This window comes from Carassius auratus, chromosome 4 (genome assembly GCF_003368295.1).
Source record: "Carassius auratus strain Wakin chromosome 4, ASM336829v1, whole genome shotgun sequence".
Classification (NCBI taxonomy): domain Eukaryota; kingdom Metazoa; phylum Chordata; class Actinopteri; order Cypriniformes; family Cyprinidae; genus Carassius; species Carassius auratus.
The window spans coordinates 13956696-13975990 of record NC_039246.1 but is presented as its reverse complement, the minus strand read 5'-3'; the positions used below and the strand labels follow the sequence as shown (position 1 = coordinate 13975990).

Genomic DNA, 19295 nt, shown 5'->3' with positions numbered 1-19295 from the left:
GGGTTTATCGCCCCCTAAATGAGTTTTTTTCCCGTGATGCTCCGCGTGGACGAGCAGCAAGATGGCAGACGATCTGGATGAATTTAAGAAGGAAACTGGATGCGTCCCGATCCTCCATCCCGAGGTAAAAAACACTGCCGTTATCCAGCTGCACCACGGCAGCGATATTAAATGAATCCGGAGTGTTTTAGCGGCCACGAAAAGCGTTATTTCTCCCGCTAACTTCTCACAATGAAGGATGGGGGCTCCGTGATAGCATTGATGCTAACGCTAGCCTTTCATATTCATCGATTAGATTTATAATTGTCGTTTGAACGCATGTCTAATCTCGTATTATTTTTTTTTTATCAGAGGTGTGTTTTTATTGCATATTGCGCAGTGACACACGTGACATTATCATATTTGAGCAAGTATCACAGTGTGTTGTGCTGCGTTTGCGTCTAAATCACAAACACCAACATCATTTACATACATTTAAAGAGCATTGATTGTGTTATATTTTTTTATTAATTTGCCTGTAGTACACTATTTACGTCTAAATAATGAATCTAATGTCAAAACTGTCAGTTAAATCCAGGCGGTTAATGTTGTTGTTATCAGTGCTGCAATGGATCATTTACATTTTCCCGACTCGTTTCCGACGTTTGCATTTACAGGATGTGTTGATTTAGGGAAGTTTTTCATGAAACGTACTTCTTGCAGGCCTATAGTTTTACATGTGTGATGAAATATAACATGACACCTCAAAAAATGCATTCAATATAAATTAAATGCATTCATTTTCACACTTCTGTAGGGAGACAGCTTGCTCATATGGGACGTCCTGCTGTGAATTATTCATGCTCAGGCAGACTGACCATAGAGATGATCACACACATGTAGTGTGATTGAAGGGAAACATCAGCCTTGGCTTGCAGTCAAACTAACACACGCTGAAATTAAGATCTCCGCAAACCTTTTTATTGCAAAGTTGCACAATATATTATGTGGTCAACATGTATAGAGCTTGGGAAACTACGTCACTGCGCATTGTATTCTGGGTAGTCGCGGCCATTTTTTGGGACACGCTTATCAGTAAAAGTGAAAGTGACATGACATACAGATCAAGTGTAAGATTACGTATAAAGAAGAACTCAACAAGGAAGCAAAGATGCAGTATTTAGGTATCAACGAACTCAATCTGCACGAACACAAAGAGTGGTCAGATGATCTTAAAGAGCTGCCGCTCGTAACCTTCCCCAATGTGTTTTCTAACCTTGTTTGTAGTGTCAGAGCGTACACCTCTGATCAGTTTAAAAATGATAAATCTCTCGAGTCTCACCTGCAATTTACAAATGGATGGGTGCAGAACCTACACATTTTCCGCGTCAACGAGCGAGTTACACTCCCCTTCACTTTTTAATATGCGTTATTGTAAGCTGTACAAATTAACCTCAGTGTGTTATGATTCACAAATAAAGAGATACAGAATTGATAAATTTTGCCGTTTATTACTGTAACAGGTGGTATGCAATATGCATAACACTGATAATGCAGGTGATGTGGTTCATGCATAGGTAACATTTAATGTAAGTCTGTCAAATCGATTAATCACATCAAAAAAAAAAAGTTGTTTATATAACGTACATTTCTGTATATATATATATATATATATATATATATATATATATATATATATATATATATATATATAAATGCACATACATACGTGTGTATATATCAGACCAAAGGGACAATCCTTCTTTTCCTTCTTACTGCTGCTAACCAAGCTATGTGACGCCGCTTTGTTAACTCGGAGACCTGAGATCAAGGTGCAGTTTTCCAGCGGGAAAGCTGAAAAATCGCACTCCATTCAAATTATTTTTCCATGCCGGTCATGTGTACGAGTATGGCAGTTAATTACACAACAAGGTTTTACCATTGTAACTTATTCTTTAGCTGTAGAGAGCAAACAAAAGTCTATTATCAATCCAATCCAATACATACAGCAGCGTCCGTGTCCTAAAGTCCCAGAATGCATTGCATTGCTGACGTCATGTTCCCAAACTCTATACAGCACAGACCAAAAGTTTGGAAACATTACTATTTTTAATGTTTTTGAAATAAGTTTCTTCTGCTCATCAAGCCTGCATTTATTTGATCAAAAATACAGAAAAAACAGTAATATTGTGAAATATTATTACAATTTAAAATAATAGTTTTCTATTTGAATATACTTTTAAAAAATAATTTATTCCTGTGATGCAAAGCTGAATTTTCAGCATCATTACTCCAGCCTTCAGCGTCACATGTAACATCAGTCGATCACATGATCATTTAGAAATCATTCTGATATTCTGATTTATTATGAGTGTTGGAAACAGTTCTGCTGTCTAATATATTTGATGAAGAAAAGGTTAAAAAGAACTGCATTTATAAAAAAAAAAAAAAGAAAATTCTAATAATATATATTGTAATATATTTTCTTTACTATCACTTTTTATCAATTTAACACATCCTTGCTGAATAAAAGTATTGATTTTATTTTAAAAAAAGAAAGAAAAAAAATACTGACCCCAAATTCCTGACCAGTAGTGTATATTGTTATTACAAAATATTTATATTTTAAAAACATAGTTTCTTTTTTTTTATATAATTCATCAAAGTATCCTAAAAAAGTATCACATGTTCTGAAAAAACATTAAGCAGCAGAACTGTTTCCAACTTTGATAATGAATCATCATATTAGAATGATTTCTAAAGGATCATGTGATAATGATCCTAAAAATGCTGTTAACTAGAGGAAAGGCTACAGGAAGTCGTTCCCTTCAGATGCTTTGGCCCTCTGTCACCTGAGTGGGTGAGCCATCTGTTTTTACCATCACCCATCAGATCAGACCTGAGGTTTCCTGCAGAGATGATGCTCAGATGTCAAAGTCTGCTGTTGTGACTCTTGTATAGTGTGTCGATGAGGTGAGGTGAGATGTCCATCCGGTTGGAGGAAAAGCCACTGTTTGCGTGCAACAAATTTAGCTTTGTGGCATTGAATTTTTCCACCGTATTTCTACGTAGTGGCATGTGGGTGTGATTTCTTTTGCACTTCTGCTTTTGTTGCTTTATATGTAAAAACAGACAAAGAAATGAAAGCTGACTACAAATGATGAGTTTAGTCATGAAAAAAGAATGTTTGTTATGTGATAAAAAATATTGTATCTTTAATTTCGAGTTACTGTGATCTGTAGCATTGCATTGACAGTGTGACCTCTGACCTCTGGATTGGGTTGATCTTGCTAGGCTTTTCTCTGGACGTATGGCTGCTGATGAATCTTTGTGTTGATGTATAATGTTGTCTAGACGTAGACGGATCGGTCTGCAGTGGGTTTGTGAAGGTAACCGCAACAAGAGCCACAGGGCTTTGTGTTTAGTGGTTTTGGGTGCAAGTGTTCAGGTTCTTCACGGAATCTATTACGGTTTACTCTTCACTAATTAATTCTTAACATTTTTAAGGATTATTTGAAATGCTACTAATTACAAATCAGCATTCTCGTTTACAGTGTTTTCCAGCTGATCATATTTATATGTGAATCTCTGTGACTGTTGTGTGTGTGTGTGTGTGTGTGTGTGTGTGTCTCATGTCTCTGCTCGCCTGGCAACACACACACACACACACACACACACACACACACACACACACAGGGAGCTCGGTTTGTTTGCCAGGATTCCCTTGTGTCCTGTGGGTGTTTTCTGTTTGCCCTTTGCATCTGTTTCAAGCTTTTGCTTGAATGTGTCTCATTTTACACTCTTTTTAAACATCTAATTTAATTTGTCTTTTAATTAATTAAATGTAAAAAAATTATTTTTTGCTAAATAAAGGGGATTTGCCATTAAAATTAAAACTAAAACATGGAAGAAATATTGTGTGATTTATTTCTTTAAAAAGTTGTATTATTTTTTTCAACAGTAGTAGCAGTATTACATATACAAATAGCATTTGTTATGACTAGTTAAGCTCCGCATACTGCCATAGTTTTCCTGGATGGACTGAAAAAGAGTTGATTTAGTTTTTTATTTTTATTTTTTTTATTATTGCACTTTAATGTAAGCACAGAGTAGGAGAATGTCAAATCATAAGCAGGATTTATTTGACTATGTAGTTTCCTGATTCATTATTTAATTATTTAAAACAGTGAAATTCGTAATATTACAAATTCTTATAATAAAATGACTTTGCAGAGATCCATGTTTGGAAATATTGCAAATATCACAGCGGATTATGCTTAAATAAGACAAGCAGAAGTTGCAATAATCGTTGAAATGTGATTAATCTTGATTTTTATATATTAATTAAATGCTTAGTTTCATCAAAGAGCAGGAAAATCCTGTTTTCCGTGATATGGTCCCTTTAAAAGCCTCTTTCATTCAGTGTGTGTGTTTTTAAGCTCGTCATCACCATGGACTCTGACCGTACACATGACAGGTTCCTCAGGATCCTCCTTCTGTCTGATGGCTTTATAGAGATGAACTGACTGTGATTCTCTCCCGCAGGAAATTAAACCCCAGAGTCAGTATAATCATGACTACAGCGAGAGCGTCAGCCGCAAGAGCCATGTGGACGACTACAGCACTTGGGACATCGTCAAAGCCACCCAGTGAGTCTACACATCTACACAAATATCCTCCAGCCAGAAACAACTAGATCATGATCAAGGACATGTCAGCAAAACCACGTCGTATGAGCAACATGATTTCTATATTATAAGTGAACACAAAAGATAATTTTTTTTATGTTTGTAGGCCAATGTTAATTTTAACAGAAACTATAAAATTTCAAATTTCTCTATATTGCCTTCAACATAAAAGAGTAGATAAAATATAAACCTCCAAGTGTTTTCATGTTTCAGGTTGCCAGATTTAAATCCCCCATTTTAGAGCCCAATTAAATTTTTTTTCTTTTTTTAAATCTTTTTTTTTTATATATATATATAATTTATGGAATTAAAAAAATGTTTGCTATTTTAATTTTTATGGACGTCAACTTTTATTTTCTTCAATTATATTTTCTGGACTCTTTTAATGTTTAAATTTAACGTTAGTTATCAGAAGTCATGTTTAATAATTGAAAATCATTAAACTTAGCAATAATAAAAAAAATATATCAAAAATTACATTTTTAGAACCTGTGTTCCGTTCCGTTTAATATTTACAAAATTCTGTGTTCTGCATTTGAATTTTTCTGGATTAATAATTGTTGAAGTTAATTCATAGAAATGTATTTATAATAATATAAATTTACCCAAAGTGACTTACAGTGCATTCAGGCTAACAGTTTTTACCTAACATGTGTTCCCTGGGAATCAAACCCACAACCTTGTGCTGCTAACACAATGCTCTACCACTTGAGCCACAGGAACACAAATGATGGCATTAAACATTAATTTAATGAATCTTTTAGTAATATGAAAATTTAATAAATTAAGTTTTTTTGCAAACGGAGTGCTACTCAACCCTGTTTATGATTGAGGTTGCTGAATATACACAATACAAAGACTTTTATGTGTTGAAAGACATGAATATAACTCAGAATCAGGAATTAATTCCAGGAAAGTCTCTGTTTTAGCTTTTGAGGTGTACCAGTTTTCAATGTAGAGTTTTGTTCGTATTTATTGACCAATGCTAGAAAGCTACTACTTGACTAAACAAAAACAGGACAGGTGGACCAATGTTGGCAAAATGGATAACGGCTGCTGTTCAGGGATGTTTTATGGTGTATTTGTGCTCAGGTATGGGATATTCGAGCGATGCCGTGAGCTGGTGGAGGCCGGATATGACGTGCGTCAGCCGGATAAAGAAAATGTCACACTCCTTCACTGGGCGGCAATCAACAACCGCATAGACCTGGTCAAGTGCGTCTCTCGTATTCTTAAGACAGCACACACATTCACACACACAGAGAGGAATGGATATATAGAGCTATTACTCTGTCAGCATTGAAATTCCCATCACGAGTCTGTGTGTGCGTGTGCATAAACTCCTCTTAATAAACACTTGCTCTGGCGCAGACATTCATTTCACACTGCTCTCTTATGCTACTGTAAGACAGAGCCTAGACGTCTCATTTCCTGAATGCTGTCTGTCGATTCACTCTTTTTAGGTACTACATATCTAAAGGTGCTATAGTGGACCAGCTGGGAGGAGACCTCAACTCTACACCACTGCATTGGGCTACAAGGTGTGTGTTTGAAACGCAGTACCACCTAGTATGTGCTGTATACTGCTTGCGGTTTAGTGAATTGGTATGAAGAAATGTGGTTTCATGAGCTTCATAGAGTTATTAATCTGCATAAAAATAGTTCAGATTTTTGAGTCAAGAAGAGAAAAATCGAACTTGAATTTTTTGGTTTGTTCGTCTCACTGGAGATGGAAGGGTAATTGAAATAAAGTTGAAATTAAATAAATACTAAAAAACAAATGGTGAAAAACTTAAAATTAGCAGAAATAAAATTTTTAAGATGAAGTACTAAAATTATAGTAACTAAAGATGAAACAAGTTAAAGTAGAAATACAAACAAACTAAAAATAATAAAAATAATGAACACTAAATTTCTCAGTTAAATTATAATTTATAGAATATAAATATTAGATGAATTATCTAAAATGAAAAGCTGAAGTTGAATTACAAAAACTAAAACTGAAATATGTTTAAGTACATTTTAAATGTAAAAATAACTGTCAAATTAATAAAATGACAAATAAAACAAATGACTTAAACTAAAATTAAACCATCTTTGAGTAATTGAAGTTAAGCTGAAATTAAATGTAAATATTATATGGAAAAAACTTGCGAAACTTATAAAAAAAAAGAAAAGAAAACGAATATGAAATAATGTTTAAAAGTGTACTAAATTTATAAAAATTTTAACTGAAATAAGTAAATTAAAGCAAACTATAAATAAAATAAATTAAAACTGAAACTAATAAAAATGACATTACAAAACAATATTACTGCAACTTAATTCAAATTAATCATTCAATAGTTAATTGAAATAAAGCTGAAATGAAATATAAATATAAGAAGGGGGGACAATTTTCTGAAATTATTTGAAATATATATATTTATATAAGTAAAACAAATAAATATGATAATAGTACATGCCTGTATATTAAACTTAAACATGGATCCTCAAATCTGGCCCAAGAGATCCACTTTTACTGCAGAGTTTAGCTCTAAACCTAATCAAATACACCTGAGCATGCTAATCAGTGTCTTCAGGATCATTTGAAGATTACAAGAGTGAGTTTCATCAGGGTTGGAGCTAAACTCTGCAGTGCATTGGCAAGACATGAGGAATCCTGACTCTAGTAAAATAGAAGTGCATTACATTGTGGGATGCATTGCTGCGGTGTAGTTTGTGAGATGTGATAGGTTATCCGGTTATTCAATGCATAGTGTGCACACTGCAAAAATAGTGCAAGTATGGCAGGACTGCATGTATGTTAAGTGCGCACAATCTTATTAATGCACACACCTCTGTTCTGCTCTCTCACATCCAGACAGGGCCATCTCTCCATGGTGGTGCAGTTGATGAAGTACGGTGCTGATCCTTCTCTCATCGATGGCGAGGGATGCAGTTGTGTGCATCTGGCCACTCAGTTTGGACACACCTCTATTGTGGCGTATCTCATTGCCAAAGGACAGGTACACTTGTTTAACGCTCTGTGGGGCACTGATCTCATCAAAACAAAAGCTGGCAAAGACACAGACAATCAGAATATTTGAGATTTTGAGCCAGTGAGATTTCACTGTGGGTGGAGCTACTCAGGAAGACGCCCTATCACTCAATACTGTTTATTTATGGATTTATCATGCATTGTTTTTTTTCCTGCCTAGTCTATTTTCAGCCTGTTTGACATTTCCATCCATGGAAGTTTGACCTCTAGGAACGATGTCACTGTGTTTGATCTCCGTCTGATCTTTCTTTTAAGTCTTCTCTGTGTCATATTTTTTCCAGGATGTGGATATGATGGATCAGAATGGCATGACCCCTTTGATGTGGGCGGCGTATCGGATGCACAGGTGCGTGTGTATTGTGAGAAGACATGTATTGTTTTTTGCCATTGCCAGATGTAAAACTAATTAGATGGGATTTGTGCAGTGTTGACCCGACACGGCTGTTGCTGACGTTTAACGTGTCGGTGAATCTGGGTGATAAGTATCATAAGAACACATCTCTGCACTGGGCAGTTCTGGCTGGAAACACTACAGTCATCAGCCTGCTGTTGGAGGCTAATGCTAATGTGGATGCACAGAACATCAAGGTGAAGTCCAGACACCTACACTAACATACTGAAATCAAGTGTGTAGATGGGTGATACCTTTTATTATTACTATTGGCATCGGCCAGAAAGGTTTCTTTTTGTGTTCAATGCAGAACTTTTATTTTGACACCATTCTCCATCCCTATTCGTTAAATGTCTTCTTTATTTAACCGTTCTGTCTGATAATCTGATAAAACCTTTTCACAATATATTAATGCATTCAGCTAATGTGTACTTTAAGTATTTTAATATTTTATAAATATTTAATGCCACAAACTCCAGTTTTTAGGGATATAAATGCTTTTTTGCTGTGTGCTGCATGTAAAATTTGTGTTATAGGGTCTTTATCAGAGAGAATAAGATCTCTAGTGCGCACAGAAGTGCCAAATTAGACTGCGTACTTTTGTATATAGTGTTTATTTGCTTTTATTTGGCATTTTTAAACTTCTCGATTTTTGTAAAATAGGGTTATAGAATCAGAAGTTGCTAAGCAAAGTGTAAATCAGTCTATTTGACTTATTTGTGAGCAAGTTCAAATGTCAAAAAAGTTTGTAATTAATTAATTTTTCAAATTATTTTATTTATATTTTTGCTTAGTTTTATTTATATTTTAGTTTTTATAAAATATAAAAAATTGTAATTTGGTGATGTTTTTGACGTGTCGATTTCTAAAAAATTATTTTTTAATTTTTTACCTTTAGTTTTATTTCACTTAGTAATTTTAAAAGTTGAACTTAAACTTTTTCACATTTTTTATTATATTTTATTTCATTTCATATGGACATATAAATGCATAATAAATAATGTTTTTGATTGCTTCCACTGTCCTCATTTGTAAGTCGCTTTGGATAAAAGTGTCTGCTAAATGATTAAATGTAATAGTTCTAGATTTAATTACTGTTAACCACACTGGTGTACGTGACATCTATTAATATTTGTTGGTTTCAGGGGGAAACGCCGCTGGATCTGGCCAAACAGAGGAAAAATGTGTGGATGATGAATCATCTGCAGGAGGCCAGACAAGCCAAAGGTTACGACAGTCCCTCGTACCTGAAGCGACTCAAAATGGACAAGGTAGAGCGACCGATCAGTTACCATTAAGGAGAAATCGAGATGTAGTGCATGCACTCAGACATTTCTCTGTCCGTCTGCAGGAGTTCAGGCAGAAGGTGATGTTGGGAACTCCGTTCATGGTGATCTGGCTGGTGGGATTTATCGCCGATCTGGACATTGACTCCTGGCTCATCAAGTGTGGGATGTATGCATTGGTGTGGCTCGTCGTGCAGTTTCTGTCTAAGTATGATGCCGTATTACACATCTGCGGTGCTACTCACCCTTTTAATGCATTCTGATGTGGAAGCAAAGCATCATCGCTAATTTCTGATCTCTGCTTCTAGGTCTTTCTTCGATCACTCCATGCATAGTGCTCTTCCTCTGGGCATCTATCTGGCCACTAAGTTCTGGATGTACATCACCTGGTTTTATTGGTTCTGGAATGATATCCTTTTTAGTTGTTCTTTTTCTGTCTTTGTTGTTTTCCTGATATGAAATCGTCAAACTGGGTTGCTGAAGTGACCCAATTTCTATAGCAATAACTAATTTTTCAGTGTTGAAAGATCTGAAAAAGATCTGGTAGAGGAGCGTTTTTGTTTGGACGGAAATAAATTCTTATAGGGGAATATATGAAGGTGAAGTGTGAAGTTTAGCAGTATGTTTACTAGGATCTGTTCACACGTCATGAAAACAAACTGAGATGAACATATATCCCTCTTTTACCCACAGTTTACTGACGGCGTGGGTGAGAGAAGGGCTGGGCGACTTGTGCAATGGTAGAAATGTGTCAAATATTGGTAGAAATTTCCACACGCTTGGTGCAGAGTGAAGCTTTACATTATTTTTTTGCAAAATAATAGATGCAATTGGGAACTGATTTTTAGAAATGTAGCACTGCATCACTTGCTCAGCAGTGGAAGCTCTGCAGTGAATGGGTGCCGTCAGAATGAGAGTCTAAACAGCTGATAAAAACATCACAATAATCCACACCACTCCAGAACATCAGTTAGCATCATGTGGATTATTGATATGTTTTTATCAGCTGTTTGGACTCTCATTCTGACGGCACCCATTCACTGCAGAGCATTCATTGGTGAGAAAGTGATGGAGTAATTAAACTCTCCAAATCTGTTCCTATTAGCAAACAATCTCATCTACAACTCTGATAGCCGGAGGGTCAGTAAACTGTTAGTAGATCTACACTTTCATGTGAATTATTCCAGTAAGGGTTCTTAGTTAAGTAGTCTTTTGATATGAATAATCTGATCCATATATCCAAATAATCAAATGAGATGGAGCACTTTTCATGTGAGATCTATTTCTTATTATTTATTATCCAACATTTGGCATTGCACTATAGTTATTTAATATATATAAACCGTGTTTGTAGAACTTCCAGCAAAAATAACCATATTGTGCTATGACTGTGATATATAATTACTCATACTGTGATATAAGATTCTGTTCATGACGCCCACCATTAGGTGTGAGAGAATGCAAGTACAAACACAAGAAAGCAGAGTTCTTGTATTGTCTTTCTGTGTTTATGGTGCTGTCTAACATTAGTGGTAAAATCAGATTCCTTCCCAAAGCTGAGGCCTTTTCTTATCTCCCGAGCAAACCACTCAAGACGTGACTCATGTCGAATGAAGCTGCTGAAGTGTGGTTCGTGTGGCTGTAATTGGAGGTTGTGGAGTGATGTTTAGTGTGCAGAGAACCGCCGTGTGTTCAGGTGCTTCAGGAATAGAAAAGATCTGTTTCCCTCTCGTCTTCATCATCCAGCAATAGAGCATCTCCTCTGAGGATTGAGCTCTGGTTTTTTTCCCCTGTTGTAATTGTTGCCTGCATGCAGCTCAGCTCAGGGAAATCACTGACCCACTTACAGGAGAAACAGATTTTGCATGTATCAGTGTCTTTTTGGACATAGTTTGCCTCTGGTTGATGGAGATGCACGCTTGTGTTCCATGCAGATGTCAGACAGGAAATGTTACATTTTTAAATAAGTAACTTTTTGAAATGTGTCAGCTTAGAATTCCACGGAACTTTCGGTCTCAATTCAAGAAGTCATTTGTCAAACCGTATGTTCCATTTAAACGCGATGAAAGTTGAAAATTTCTTGGATATTTAATAGGACTTGCATGTCTTAAGAGGATCACAGATCACATATTGATTGAGTTGTTATTTGTTTTAAGATTTGTGATTCTTTAAGAGGCTTTTTTTTTACTAAATCAGTGGGTCTCAAATGATGCATTCAATGAATTGGTCCAAATAATCTATTAACCCTGTTGATTCTTTTGCTGTGCCATATTAAACACAACTTCCTTAACCCTCCACACATCTCCCTTTCGTCACCGTCCACCTGCCCTTCCTGCTCAACAGTCTGGCTCTCTTCTACAACTTTGGCAAGTCATGGAAGTCCGACCCTGGTATCATCAAAGCATCCGAGGAGCATAAGAAAAAGGTAAAATCTCAATCTGCAGAAAAATGTACTTCCCTAGTCCAGACAGCTGATAAAAAAATCACAATAATCCACACTACTCCAGTCCATCAATTAACATTATATGAAGCCAAAAGCTGCATGTTTGTAAGAAACAAATCCATTATAATGAATATTGCTTTCTTCTGTAAAAATATTGTCTCATCTGAATCAGGAGAGGAATCTGCGCTGATCAAGCACTGTTTACAAGCCAAAACAGTCCAAAATACATATGTGGTTGGATTTTGATGTGAGAGTACAAAAGAGAAACAACTTTTTCACTTATTATGGATGTGTATTTTGGCCAAAAGTGACATTTTTTTTTGTAAAAATGCTTTAAAGGATTTGTTTCTTACAAAAAATTCAACTTTTTGCTTCGCAAGACATAAACTGATGGACTGAAGTGGTGTGGATTGTGGTTTTATCAGCTGTTTGGACTCTCATTCTGACGGCACCCATTCACTGCAGAGCATCCATTGGTGTGCAAGTGATGCAATGCTACATTAATTTTTCAGGGTTTTTAAACTTGCCCAGGTCAGCAACCATCCAGAACACTGATGCTTTTCTTCAGAAAATGTAAAAGTACTCCACTGTTTTGTCTTCTTCTCTGTTCAGACTATAGTTGAACTGGCAGAAACAGGCTCTCTGGATCTCAGCATATTCTGCAGCACCTGTTTGGTAATGATCACTCTTTTCTATTCTGCACACAGTCAAGCTTATAACTCAAAGGTCTGATTTGCATTGCAATTTCCAGTGAGGTGCCCATGCATAAAACACTCACTTTAACGGCCTGTTCTCCACAGATACGGAAGCCAATCAGATCAAAACACTGCGCTGTTTGCAATCGATGCATCGCCAAGTTTGATCACCACTGTCCATGGGTCGGGAACTGCGTAGGTGAGTTTTCAGTCCCACCAACCATGCTTTTCACCTGACATTAACATGAAAAGTCAGTGACTGGCCAGGAAATCGTTCACTTTTGTAAAGAAAGCCCATTTAGCATCACAATTAAACTAATTTGAGCCAAAGGCAGATAGTTGAGAGAATGTAAAACAGCAGATTTGACTTAATTCCTTTCATTCGTCTCTGTTTTTCTCCTCATTGTTTGCGGACAGGAAGTGGAAACCACCGTTACTTCATGGGCTACTTGTTCTTCCTGTTGGGCATGATCTGTTGGATGATATACGGTTGCATTTGCTGTAAGTACACTTAGGTTTGCATAGTTTTATACGATCAATGAAATGATAAATGCATATAGATGGAAATAGTATTAACTTTGGTAACACTTTACAAACAGGTTTCATTTGTTAGCATGAATAATACTTAAACAGCATTAAGATAAATAATTTACTAATTCATCATTAAAATCAAAGTTGCATTCGTTAACACTATGGCACTGTGATCTAACATTAAATAGGTTTTTAACTGCTGTAAAAATATAGTTTATTTAATGCATCTAAGGGATAGCTCACCCAGATATGAAATTCTTGTCATCATTTACTCACCCTTAAGATGTTCCAAACTTGTAAAAGAAGATATCTTGAAGAATGCGTGTAACCTGTTGACGGTAACCATTGACTTCTATGGTATGGGGAAAAAAATACTGCGGAAGTCAGTGGGTACCGTCAACTGTTTAATTACCAACATTCTTCAAAATACCTTCTTTCATGTTCAACAGAGGAAATAAGCTCATACAGGTTTGGAATGACTTGATGGTGAGTAAATGATGACACTTTTCATTTTTTGGGAACTATCGCTTTAATTTTAACAAATGAGACTTTATTTTTACCTGATTTTTTTTTTTTGCATTAGTAGCATACGTATGTATAATATTGACGAACAAATGTGATTGTGGTGTATTTTACTAATTCATCATTAAAATCAAAGTTGTATCCGTTAACACTATGGCACTGTGATCTAACATTAAAAAATTTTAATAACTGCTGTAAAAATATAGTTAATTGTTAATTCATGCATTTAAGGGATAGTTCACCCGAATATGAAATTTTTCATATTTGGAAAGATATGAAGATATATACTGATCCTTAAGATGTTCCAAACTTGTAAAAGAAATTTTTTTGAAGAATGCTTGTAACCTTTTGACGGTAACCATTGACTTCTATGGTATGGGGAAAAAAATACTGTGGAAGTCAATGGGTGCCGTCAACTGTTTGGTTACCAACGTTCTTCAAAATATCTTCTTTGATGTTCAACAGAATAAATAAGCTCATACAGGTTTGGAATGACTTGATGGTGAGTAAATGATGACAATTTTCATTTTTGGGGAACTTATCGCTTTAAATAATTTTAACAAATGAGACCTTATTTTTACCTGGTTTATTTATTTTTGCATTAGGAGCATATGTGTGTATAATATTGATGACCAAAACGTGATTGTGGTGTATTTCTGCAGACTGGAGGATTCACTGTGCTACCAGTTACACTAAAGATGGCTTTTGGATCTACATCACCCAGATCGCCACCTGCTCGCCGTGGATGTTCTGGATGTTCATCAACAGTGTGTTTCACTTCATGTGGGTCGCTGTGCTCATCATGTGCCAGCTCTATCAGGTAAGAGACACTCGAGCCCAGAGCTGTTACAAAAGCAAGAAAGCTGCTTGAGAATCTGTTTCAGTCTGCATGCTAGCGTTTGGTTTAGATTTGATGTGTTTTTGTGGTTTGATGTATACTCCATAGATCGCTGTTCTGGGCATCACTACAAACGAACGCATGAACGCCAGAAGATATAAGCACTTTAAAGTTACAGCCACATCCATCGAGAGCCCTTTCAAGTGAGTCCTTTAAACTCATTTCAGGGTACGGCTTATCTATATCTAGAGGAGGATGGTTTGTAAATGAGTTTATAGAACTATGCTTTGTATATTAATCATCGATTCAGTCTATATATACTTACTGTTAGAAAATGTCTTTACTAGTGCTTGTTTGGACACAAAAACTTATAGAAAGTTGCAAGTTGTTTGGTTGTTTCAGTGTTTATAAGCTATTTACTTAAGAATAATAATAAAAAAAAAAAATGTTTTCATGTTGTTGAAAAAAAAAAACTTGAAATAGATCTAAAATGGAATATAAATATTAGATTTAAAAAGTGTTTGAATGATTAATAATAATAAAAAAAGAATAATGAACCAAAAAAAAAGAATTAAACTGAAAATCTAAAAATAAGTGCTATTGAAATCTATTGAAATGAAAAGCTAGTTTAGTTTCAGATAATAAGTTTACATTAATAATCAATTTAAATACTAAGATTACTTAACACAATATAAAACTAAATTAAAACTACTCAGATATTTGAACAATGACTAATACAATTTTCTAAATAAATCATGCCCAAAAAATACCTTTACACAGAACATTATAAATAAATGCTGTTAAAATCGCCATTAATTGCATACAAAAAAAACTGTGCACATTATGTATAAATAGAAACACATGAATGTGAATATATATTTAAGAGAAACATGTATAATTTAAACATTAAATTGTAAGAATATAAATGTGTATATACGTAAATATTTTTAAAATGCATACTGTATATCTGTATTCTTATATATGCATAATAAATATACACAGTACACATACATATATTATGCAAACAAAATCTTATTTTGGATGCGGTTATTCGCGATTAATCATTTAACAGCGCTAATTTTAAAATCGTAATAACACTTTCAGATAATAAGCTGAACTACTAAAATTACTAACTTTAATATTGAAAAAGAAAATCTATTTAGAAATATGAATAAGTAATAAAAATGACTAAACCACCTAACAAAATGACTAAAAATGTAAGTTAAATTGTTGAGTTCAGACAGAATTGACGCTGCTCCTCTGTTTTCAGTCACGGCTGTATAAGGAACCTCATAGATTTCTTCGAGCTGCGCTGCTGCGGTCTGCTGCGGCCCGTGGTGGTAGACTGGACGTCCCAGTACACAATAGAGTACGAGCAGACGTCCGGCTCAGGATACCAGCTGGTGTAGAGCGGTGACAGAGCGAGAGAGAAGACGGAGAGAGAGAGAGAGAGAGAAGAGGGGAGAGGTTTTCCTGAAGTGCTGCTCAACCGGGACCATCTCCTTCACCGAGACTGCAAACCTCACCCAGTCAGGATAACGCATGCTGTCACCAACTCCACCCGAGACGCAGGGACACCAGGAACAGGAAGAGGAGGAGTTTAGTGACATCAGAGGCGGATGCAGTACAAACGGCTCTCCTCAGTTGGTCAGCAGAGGCGTTTTGTTGTTTCGCACATCGACTGCTTTTCGTTTACCTTGGTTTTCTTCCTGTGACCCCTTTTTTGTTTCTTTTAAAGTGAAATCGGATCTTCGTCGTCCTAATTCAACATGGACCTTTGTGTAGGAATGAGAATGAGCATAGCTTAACAATCAGACGAAATATAGCGTTTGTGGTTTTAAGGAATTGTTCTGGCCAAAATTAGACTTTTTTTTTTTGTATTATTATTCATGTCACTTTAAACCTATGTGACTGACTTTCTTGCATTGAACACAAAAAGAGATATTTAGCAGAATGTTCAGGCTGCTCTTTTCCATATAAGTAGAAAGCAATACGCATATGTTTGGAACGACATGATGATTAGTAAATAACTGTAGCTGAACGATTCCTTTAAGCTGCCTTGATTCGTCTGATCGTGACACGCATTCATACGACTAGAGAGATGCCCAGTTTAAATAATGTGACTTAACATATTTATTTTAACCTATTTATGTAGTATTTTTCGATAATATAGTATCATGAGATAATTTTACATGTCTTCATTTTGGGATTTGCAGCATGTATAATAGTTTAGCAGGGGCGAATCCGACGAAACGTGTCAAGAAGATGAAGCCGGGTCATATTTCACCCAAAAAAAGAAAAAAAAAATTATATTTTGTTTAGAGAAAATGAAGCCTGGTTTTGCATTTTATTATCGTTTTCATGATAATTAATTCCAACTTTGCCATAATTCAAATTAACATCTTGCACAAAAACCTCCTCATTACTGTATTTAATTATCAAAATATTTATATTATGCTGCCTTTAAATTATGCTATTTTTTTTAAATCAAAGTATTATAGACATTGTTTAATGCAAAACAAAAACGGATTAATATAATATGGTAATGAGCCCTGGGAAAGAGAAATGCACTGAGTTTGCATCAATATAACGGTTCAGTAATGCAGAACAGTCTTCACTTTCAAAAAAAAATAAAAATAATAGTATGTGTGTGTGTGTATATATATATATATATATATATATATATATATATATATATATATATATATATATATATATATATATATATATATATATATATATATATATATATATATATATATATATATATAGACACGAACACATACACAAACATATTTATATATATGTAAAAAAAAAAAATGTTTAGGTTGAAATGTGACTTGGGACCCGTTTCATAAAACAAGTTTACCAAATAAACCAGATTTATTTCAGTTAGTCTGATTTATTGTCAGTTGATTTAGTTCAGAATAAATCAGACTAACTGAAATAAGTCTGGTTTATTTGGTAAACAGCCCCCGGACAAGCTCTTGATGCGTTTGAGATTAATCCAGGTTCCCTCTGCGTTTACAAGAAATAACACGCTCGTATGTGAACCTCTTTATTTATTATCTGAGTAGTTTTAGGAAGCGTATATATTAAAAAGTTGAAATGCTGTTGGAAAGCCATTGAGTGGACCTGACACGTGTGTGTGTGTGTGGCAGCGAAATTATTCGTCTGCCTACAAAAATGCACTGATCTTTTATTTTTTGTTCATTGTTACTGAAGAAGTGAGCTCGTTTCCCCGGCATCGCCGAAGGATGTTCATGTTTACGTAAGAAGAGGAAGCTCCTCCCCCTTTTGCTCTCCTCCATTTCCTCTTCCTGTTGGTGTGGCAGCAGCAGCTGATCTGATCTGAACTGATGTAAAGAATGTGCATCTGTACATAAATGAACTAAATTCATTATCCTGTCAAGTGACTTTAGTCTGTGTTAGTTGAAGCTGCTCCTAAGTTTTTTTTTTATCTTACCAAAAAGTGAAAAAAGGAAAAAATCGACTATTATCGAAGTGTATGACTGTAGCTTTTAGTGGCGTCTGGCACTGCTGTGTATAGACCTTTGACCTTGCAAGTCTCCACTGCATGTGTAAAGCCTGGACATAGTGATCATCCGAAAGACGCCCCTTCTGTAAATAATGAATGTGAAGTATTTGCATCCAGTTTTTATTTTTTAGGATTCTTTTCTGTTTGTTTTTTACATTTTAACCCCGATGTGTGTATCGTTCTCTCGTGTCCCTCATGCTCTGTGGTCAATCGGAGCTCTGCGGATGTATTATATCTGAATGTCCCGTTCTCATTGATTAATATTCAGCCCAAAGGGATTCTTTTGTACGTTTCATTGCTGGGTTTGTTGTACCACTGGATGTACAAACTGTAAATGCCAGAGAAGTAGACGTGAACAGACGCGGTGGATGGGCCCTGTGCTGTAATATGTGGATTAGGCACAGTGACGGTCATTCATTCATTCATTCATACACGTGACACTGTTTTTAGAGAATATATTCACTCTGTTGTTCATCTGCCGGCTGTTTTCCCACCATGTGAAAAGCACATGCTCATCTCCAGTGCCTCAGCTGAGATCAGGACGTCACCCTACTCTGCTTCAGATGTAACTTATTGGGCATGGATCAATTTTAATGGCTTTGTTAATAAAACATTTGAAGGTGAAAGGCATGTGCGTCAGTTTTCAGTATCAGCACACTGCAGAAGCAAAGTGCACTGACACAAGGGTTTAGTTTACATTTAACGTGTTTGTTTCCTTATTTTTTAGGACCATTATTTAAGTGATCGTGACATTTTTCCCAAATTCTCACTACTGTAATACATTTTTTTTTAATTATAAAATTTATTTTAAATACTTAATTTCTATTATTATTTAATATAAATTTAAGTTAATATGTGTTCTACGTTATGGGAATTATTATTGTGAAATGTGCTTAATTGTAATGAAAATATAAAATCTGATGGTAGTCTATAAACAATTAACACTATGTAAAGGGTTAAAAAATATTTTGGATAAGGAAATTGATCCAATTTTTTAGGACCTTTTTTTTTTTATTAAATTTTATTTTTAAAAAGGGTTGGGATATTTTCCTAAATTCTCATTACTGTAATACAGTAGCTTTGTTTCGCAAAAAAATGTACCAATACATAAAAATAAAATGTATATTTAATACATCACATTATTTAATTAAATTATTTACATATGGTAGTGAGAATTTGGGAGGATTTGTTCCTAATTGCAATGAAAACATAACTGGTCATCTGTGAATAATTAAAACCCTGCAGCTGGTGTAAATGGTGAAATATATATATATATATATATATATATATATATATAGGAAAATTAACCTTATTTCTTTGAGCCATTGTTTATATATGTATATA

The 19295-nt window shown here is 35.0% G+C and overlaps 1 protein-coding gene across 1 annotated transcript; it reads left to right on the top strand.

The window, feature by feature from the left end:
- The first annotated feature begins 13 nt into the window (after positions 1–13).
- On the top strand, positions 14–16865 carry LOC113059620 (palmitoyltransferase ZDHHC17-like). Its single transcript, XM_026228167.1, has 17 exons — positions 14–124; positions 4525–4628; positions 5760–5882; positions 6131–6208; positions 7531–7675; positions 7989–8053; positions 8133–8295; positions 9244–9369; positions 9450–9592; positions 9693–9793; positions 11685–11809; positions 12440–12502; positions 12628–12721; positions 12940–13023; positions 14238–14395; positions 14522–14616; positions 15684–16865. The coding sequence occupies exons 1-17, from the start codon at positions 62–64 to the stop codon at positions 15820–15822; spliced, it is 1869 nt and encodes a 622-aa protein (XP_026083952.1). The 5' UTR covers positions 14–61; the 3' UTR covers positions 15823–16865.
- The last annotated feature ends 2430 nt before the right edge of the window (positions 16866–19295 follow it).